This window comes from Scomber scombrus, chromosome 7 (genome assembly GCF_963691925.1).
Source record: "Scomber scombrus chromosome 7, fScoSco1.1, whole genome shotgun sequence".
Taxonomy (NCBI): Eukaryota; Metazoa; Chordata; class Actinopteri; order Scombriformes; family Scombridae; genus Scomber; species Scomber scombrus.
Window position 1 is genome coordinate 21,209,697 of NC_084976.1, and position 7,790 is coordinate 21,217,486.

Consider the following 7,790-nt stretch of genomic DNA (forward strand, 5'->3'; position numbering starts at 1 on the left):
GATGCTTAAAAACTTTCAAGTATTCTAGTATAATGTCATCTGATTAAGTGTGATCATTCGTCAAGGGCGTAGGTTTGGTTTCAGAAGGGACTAGTTGGGGGGGATTTGATATTTGAATGCTATTTCCATTATGACAAAACTGGTAATCTCATTTTACATGATAATTTAGTAATTAGTAAAATAGAATATTGCATTATAATAAAAATATAGAATTGATGATTTTATATGTGAGATACATGCACAGGAGCTGAAAGGACTGCTTTATAGCCCTGAGTAGTGTCCGTAATATTCCTGTCAGGCTACTTACAGTCCAAAAAACCTCCATAAATAAGATGGGGCAGAAGACTTGAGAGGCAACAGCTTGGGCAATAACTATCTCCAAATCACTGGCTGCTACTGGTAAAGTTTAATTGCTGTGGGCTCATTGTAACAATTGAATGCAACTGAAAAGAATATATCAATGCTCAGCTCTTTTCTCATGGATTTTAGCGGCTAGAAAGTCAGAGAACATTGTTTCGAGAGATGTTAGTGAGCAAGACAAACTGAAACTGTAAAGGCTTCATGTTTTTATCTCACATTCCAAAAAAAATGGTCTTTTCTTCTGTTTTAGATTCTTACTGGTGCTGGTTTGGAGTGCAAGAGTGACTTTCAGAGGTTTTTCTAAACCCTCATAAGTCATGCCTGGACCCTCGCTGCATTATTTGTGTCCCAGCTTTTTGCAGCCATGCAGGAAAACAGTCTGCCTGACGGAGGGGGTAGGGAGGGCTTTGTGGACAGTGCAGTGGTTCAGTGATGAAACATGGGAGGTGTGTGCATGTGTATGTGTGTCTGTTTGCGTGCATGCTTGTCAGAGAGGTATACAAAGAAAACAAGAAAAAAAAGAGACATCCTACTTTTGAGTGGGATTTTGTTTTTGCAGAAAGGTGCCCGCCCCCCCAAAAAAGAAGCAATATTTTGCCGTGAGAGAGATGCTGCTTAACAAAATGTAGTGATTGTGATCTGCTGTAACACACATACGCACACCAGGGAAATGCTCGCTAGGAAATATTTACATTATAGCCAAAAGCCGATAAATCATATGTTTGCCTGCTAAGTTGTACCAGGCAGAAACCTTAAGGGGCCAAAGTAGCTTTTGAAGAAGTATTGAAATACTACTGCTGATATACTGTATGGTATTATATGTAGTCTATGCCAAAGTACAACCAGAGATGCACTTTTTTTCTGATCAAAACTAGTTCTAAACACCCTGTATTTTGTGAAATGTATTACTTTTACTCTATATTCAGTATAGTTTTTGAACAGTTCATATAGGCGGCCCTCATTTTGGAAACTGCATGCATTTAAGTGTGTGTATGTGTGTTACAAAGTTTTTAATTAAGAACAGTTTGTTGGAGGGTTCTTACTGTAATTACGTCACATAGAAACATTTATAAAAATTGGCACTATAGCTAATCATGCTGTTAATAATGGAGTCTTGTTTGTATTTACTGCTTTTATTTATTCCTCTGAGTCCTGTTGGGTCAGTGAGTTGCCTTCACCTGAGTGAAACTGTTACAGCACTGGGGATAAAAAAAGATAAGAGCAATGTGCGAGAGATGGACAAGACACACACACAAAAAGGCAAACTTAAGAATGTGAAATAGAGATGAAGGGAAGGTAGTGAGTGAAGAAAGAGTGATTTAAGGACGGGGAGTGAGTTTAGAGGTTGTTGTTGTTGATTTGGTTTATTTAAAGCCAGCTCTCTCCGTCCCGAGGAAGGAAGAAAAAGCAGAATTTGCGTATGTCAGTGTACACAAATACACACAGATGATTCACACTCATACACCACCAAGCACTGAGGGCCAAGTGCTACAGAGGTGTTCACAAAGGTCGCTCAGTGCCAGCATCACTTCTGCTAGCATGTTTGATTGAAATTTTTGCTGTGTCAGCTTCCCCTAGTGAAGATTTACAGCTCCTGATCCAAAACACAGACTTTAGACGGGGTTATGAATTGTATATGACGTTAGATACATGTGTTATTAGTAAACGATTCTATTCTTCCCTGGTAGCAATATTTGTATCAAAATTGAGCTCTGTCTTTGTATTTTATTCAGCAGTTGATTGTAATTATAATTATGACAATATAATTTACGAGAAGTGGCATAACTGTGGCCGTGCACACAGGACCAAAGACGTAACAATGCACCGTTGGATCTTCATTCTTCATGACATGCCTCACCTGTATAGATGATCGCTGATGCAGCCTGCAGCCAGCTGCTTTTACTCTCTCCAAACTCCCAACATGTCAGCTTAAGTGAAGGGATTTCAAAAGCACATAGAAGAATGAAGCATTAGTTGTCATGAAAAAAAAAACTGGTTTTGATTCTCTGATGAATGTAAAAGTGAACACCAAGATGAAGAATGTTAGATTGCCCTTGCCTTATTATGACCAAACTCGCTTACACTTAAAGGGTGAAAGGAATGCTTTCATTAGCAAATATTAGTGGAAAAGTTGTCTACAGTACCTGTTTGTGTGAGTAAAAGCCAGTGTGACTGCCACAAACTCTGCTGTTCTGACCTGGATAGAGGACTTGAGACCAAGCACTGATAACCCCTCTGGTACAACACATGGGACCCGTTACAGAAGCAGAAAAGGACAAGACAATGAAGTCAGATAAAGATACAAAGGAAACATAGAAGGCTTGGAAGAAGGAAAGCTGCAGACTCATTCCGACACCGCTCTTAACAGTACTGTAATCATGATCACTTCCTGATATGCATTCTCAATGTTGTTGCCACAACAACAAAAACCCCCTCTGACCCTACTGAACCTCAGTATGAAATTATGCAAATCATGGTGCCAAAAGTCATTTGAGTGTCACAAATTTCTAAATAAGTTCATGTTTGAACATTACTGCCATGTGTTCCTGCGTCCCCCTCATAGAAACTGTACATAAATGTTAGATTAAAGGAAAAAAATGTTTTTAAAAAAAGTAAAAAAAAAGGTCCCCCTCATGTTTTTTTAAAGCGTGTTCGCTACATTCACCTCTTAATAACACCCTCACCTCTTGTAATAGTATGATCACCTCTCCTACCACACAGCTTTACAATATGTTGTGTATTTCATTTGATTTACTTTAACGGGTTGGGGAGGTTTATTTTACTTTTCTTTCTTTTTTTTGGGTCATTGTGTATCAAAAAGCTTTTGTAATTATGTACTATGCATTCGACTGTAACGGTGAGAGAGACGGGTCTTGTCTGTAACTTGTCTTCGCATGAATGAGTTGAACAATTATTCAAATATTGTTTGACATGACATTGTGTTTGCTCTGTCTGTGCCATGGCTCTCCAGTTTACCAATGGGAAACATTTAAAGACATCATCTCATCCAGGGATTTTTTTTTTTTTTAGTTGTTAAAGTGCAGCAGGTGAAACCCAGTTAACGACAGCTTCCAGTGATACTTTCACTCTTCACTTTGCTGAACGACTACCACAGGCACTTACTGCTCTCTCTCGTCCAGATGCTTCCCTCGTTTATTCTGTATACAAAATACTGAGCTGTATAGAAAATGTATTTATAGATTGGTGCCTTGCTTTGACAATCAAGTTGTTTTCTTCATAAAGGGCTCTTTAAGTCTACAAACACAATCACTTGTTATGGTTTGGCTGTCTTTCACAGAGGACGGTGAAATTGACCTCAGAGAGTGCGAGACAATGACCAGATTGCTAATAAGAACTGCAAAATCATCCCAGGAATTTGGTTTTTGTGTCCATCTCCATTACAGCAATAGGATTTGAGCCCTCCACCAACTCTGCCAGCCAGTCATTGCCCTGTGTAAAAAAGACACTGCTCCTTGTCATACAGGCATCTGCTATCTTGTTTATCTATAAACGATGAATATAAAAGAACTATACTGTGTATTTGGGTTTTGATTTTATTGTGTAAGAGGCTCTTTAATTATGTATACTTAAGAAAATTTCTGGTACGTTTTTTAATTCTTCATTTTTTTTTAATAAATTGGGGAAATGAACACCTGTTGTGTCAATTTATATACAGATAGTTATGAGCTGATCATTATTTTCATGAACTTCATAACCTTTAGGTGTGAGTTTGACTTTACATGAGTATAGAGTATATTAGATACAGTTTAGGATCCTATTGGTTCCATGAACCATATCCAGTGTGTGTCCCTTTTTAAACACATAATATAATCTATATCTATAATCATGAAATAACTATTATTCTCATGTGTGAATTGATGTTCTAAAGGCAAGTTTCTACTAGTTTCAAGCTTCTACTTTCATGCAAATGTGAGACTGCTCAAATTCATTCAAGCGTAAATCCTGAGAAGAGAAAGAGAAAAACAAGACACCAGCTTGTTGTTACAACAGTAAAGACACATCAGTGTTGTTGTGCAGGGAATATTTTAAATCTGCATTATAACAGCTGGCTTTTTTATTTCTGGACTGAACATCTGTAAGCAGAATGGCAACAGTTACATTTTTTCTCCTCTGCAGCTTTATTGGTGAGTTGGATCAATTTATTTTAAGCAATATTTTAAATACACTTGAGTATGAAAAATAAAATATATGTCATTATAATAATCAGATGAATTATGTGAAACTAAGGCTATTATATGAGTGTATTAAAGCCAGTATATGTGTGTACACCTACATTAGTTTTTATATTTAGCTCTTTTGAGTTCTGCTTCAGTGAACCATATCTCCTGTCATAGCTGTGCTATAATTTTAAGTTTGTCCGTCTGTTAATCTTGGTTAATTGTGCTGTTCCTTTACAACTAAATCTATTCTAATTATTCAACTTTCAAGAAATACATTTATTTGTTACAAATAGAGAACTATGTTGCAATCTCTGCTATCATCATAAATTGACAAATTTTGGGTTAAATGAAAAATAATGAAGGTACAAATACATGCCCTAATTGTTGCTTCTTCCATAGTGCTTTTTGCTCAGGGTAAGGTGACTTTAAAGGACGACAGGACCTGGAGAAGGGTGAAACTCTCTGACCCCGTTGTACTGGACTGCTGCTACGAAGACACTGATAAACCTAGTAAAGTCTATTTAACTTGGATCAATCTAGTTAAAGCTGCCAACAACACCTATGCTGAAGAGCTTGTGAAGCGTTCACATGTGATTCACGGGGAAAGAAATGCTTCTATGGAGTTTTGTGGTACTCTAACCTTTATATCAGTCCAGCTGAATGATACTGGGCTGTACCAGTGTTATCTGAATGGCAGTAGTGTACACTACACACATGGCACCTACCTACAGGTCTACAGTAAGTGTGTATATCTCTTTGATGGGGGGTGAGGGGTGGGGTCCTCTTTGCTGTACAAACCAATCAGAAATATTTGTATGGGTGTGGGTGTGTAATATGGAGAGATGGATTCAAGTGAGCTCTAAGTACTGCTAACACCTCATAAACCATAAATCCTGTTAACTTTAGTCCATCCAAGAGTTGTGTGAGTGGCAGCATCCTTGCATATCCTATTTTAGCTAATCTTTGCATCATCAGGATGGTCTCGTTACAGCACCAAGATTAGATCAAGTTGCAATCACTCCAATGTGTAGAGGCATTTCTCATGCTGAAATGCCTACTTGCATCCTAATCTCATTAAATACAGATGGCATATGTGGAAATGTAAAACAACCACTATACTCCTATGGGGATTATTTGTGAGATAACTTGCATTACTTTACAAGAACACCAGTGACCTTGTCCAACAATGCTATCGATTGTTTATTCATCCATTTCATATGACAGACTGTGTTCTTTACACTAGATTATGTAGTTATATAAAAAAAAAAAAGATAAATCTCGTAATAAATCTCTAAGTAAGTCTTTAAATACTGAGTAATTACCCAGCCTGATTCTTTTTATACACTCCAGCTTCCGCTTTCTACTGTGCTAGTGGGCACTCTCACTTGTCTCAAAAACAAGTAGTAGTCTTTCTCGTGAATAGCTAAAGATCCAACTGCTGTGCTGTTGTTTTCACCTCTGAACCCTGTCTGTGTGTCTAGAGCCAATGGAGAAGACTATAAACCTCAGTGAAAGAACCAAAAATAGGATCCTGACTGCGGAAGGAATCCTACTTTTACTGTGTGTCCTGGTGCCTTCTGCCACTCTTCTCCAGAAGGTCAGAAAGTCACATGATTGGGAGTAATGCATATTACCATTCACTGATCCATCATTTACATCTGTCCTACAGCATTGCTGTTAGAGCCTTGCTTAATTTCCTAAATTTCTCAATAATGGTATTGCCTTCTCATTCATGTTAATATATCAGAAATGCAATAAGAGAGCCCTACTTTGACTTTGTTCCAACCACATTCAGCAGAGTTTCTCAAATGGTTTGTGTGTGCGCGCTTGTCAATGGGAAGTTGCACCATTTCACTTCTGTTTTCCCCTCCTAGTCAAAGAAATTATATCAACTGGAGAAGAAGAAAGTGAAGAAGGAAGAGGAAAACATATATCAGGTGAAATTTTAAATGAGTCACATCCTCTCAAACACGTCATGGAAAACAGAAAACAGAAATACTTTGTTGAAACAAGAACAAAGATATAGGTTATCTTTAAAACCCGGTTCAATATTACATGAATATATTCCATTGACTTTTGTGTGTTTACTTGATTTCCATCTTCCTTATCTCACCAACCAGGGGCTAAATCTGGATGACTGTTGCAACACAACATATGATCAGATTGAGCGCTCCCAGGCACAAGGCCCCTACCAGGATGTGGGAAACATTATGGAGGAGGCCGAAATCCAGCTGGAGAAGCCTTAAATGGAAGAGGAGAGGGTTGAGTCTAATTTTAGAGCTTAAGTGTGTGATATTTGAATATAAGATTAATTCTTTACCACACACATTGGAATTTGCATATAGCCTGCGGTCATAGTTTTAGTATTTGACAACATATTGTTTCTTTTCTTCTTTCTTTAAGTTGAGACTGTAAAATTTTTTGACCTTGATATTGCAGCTGACAAAACAGCCTTACCAAAAGCAGCTCCACTCCAGACCATTTTGCAGAGGCCTGAAAATTCTGTAAAAATGTCTATTAAGTTTGGATATGTTCCATGTTTAATACATTTAACTGTTCTGTTATATTCTTTGTAATTTTTTCTGATTTTTAAAACAGTTCTGTTGTGTACTCCAACATTTCTTCACTTTTATAAACAAATATTGGTATCTGTCTTTCTAAAAATGATATGTGTAACCTTAAATGAATATAAAATGCTCACCAAATGCAATCAATAATAGTTATAGTCCTGCGCTCAGTAGTTATTCTAAACTTTCTATCATGTCAAATGATCTTCTTTAGCAGATGGGAACTGAATTTCAACTTTAAACGTGGAGGAAGTCAAACTCCATGACAATAGGGTAACTTAATCTGCTGAGGAAGATTGTGTAATAGGAAGGAAAGCTCTGGGACAGCTTCTGCCTGGACCATGTAGTAACATTATTTTGTCATCAGTTTCTTTAAGGTGTATTTTTCTTAGTTGTGTTTGTTTAACTTACTGAATAACCTGCTGGTGTGTCACAATGTATTTGCTTTGTGTGCTTGCTCAAAGAATAAAGCTGTGAGAGAAATAAAAATCCTATAAAATATGCAATAAATTGTGTTTAAAAAAAAAAAAGAAACACTCACAATGCCCCTCTTGTTTGTTCTGTGTGTATTAGGGCTCAATAATTATTATTCTTCACTGAGTTGTACAACCAAGACAAAGGAGGCGGGCACATATCGATTTTAGAGAGTCACGATTGGCTACTGAACCGCAATGCAGTCACT

General features: G+C 37.3%; 2 protein-coding genes across 5 annotated transcripts in view; both read left to right on the plus strand.

Annotated features, from left to right (window-relative positions):
* The window catches only part of arhgef1b (Rho guanine nucleotide exchange factor (GEF) 1b), a 42,194-nt gene extending 38,188 nt beyond the window's left edge, over positions 1–4,006 (plus strand). For all 4 annotated transcript variants that reach the window (XM_062421954.1, XM_062421952.1, XM_062421953.1 and 1 more), the window contains one exon: positions 611–4,006. The gene's annotated coding sequence lies outside the window, so the exon portion shown is untranslated. The remainder of the gene's footprint in view (positions 1–610) is intronic.
* A 393-nt stretch (positions 4,007–4,399) lies between these two features.
* On the plus strand, positions 4,400–7,561 carry cd79a (CD79a molecule, immunoglobulin-associated alpha). The gene is made up of 5 exons (XM_062422913.1): positions 4,400–4,505; positions 4,941–5,279; positions 6,023–6,138; positions 6,416–6,478; positions 6,662–7,561. Exons 1-5 carry the CDS (start codon positions 4,466–4,468, stop codon positions 6,785–6,787), a joined length of 684 nt encoding a protein of 227 aa, XP_062278897.1. The 5' UTR covers positions 4,400–4,465; the 3' UTR covers positions 6,788–7,561.
* The last annotated feature ends 229 nt before the right edge of the window (positions 7,562–7,790 follow it).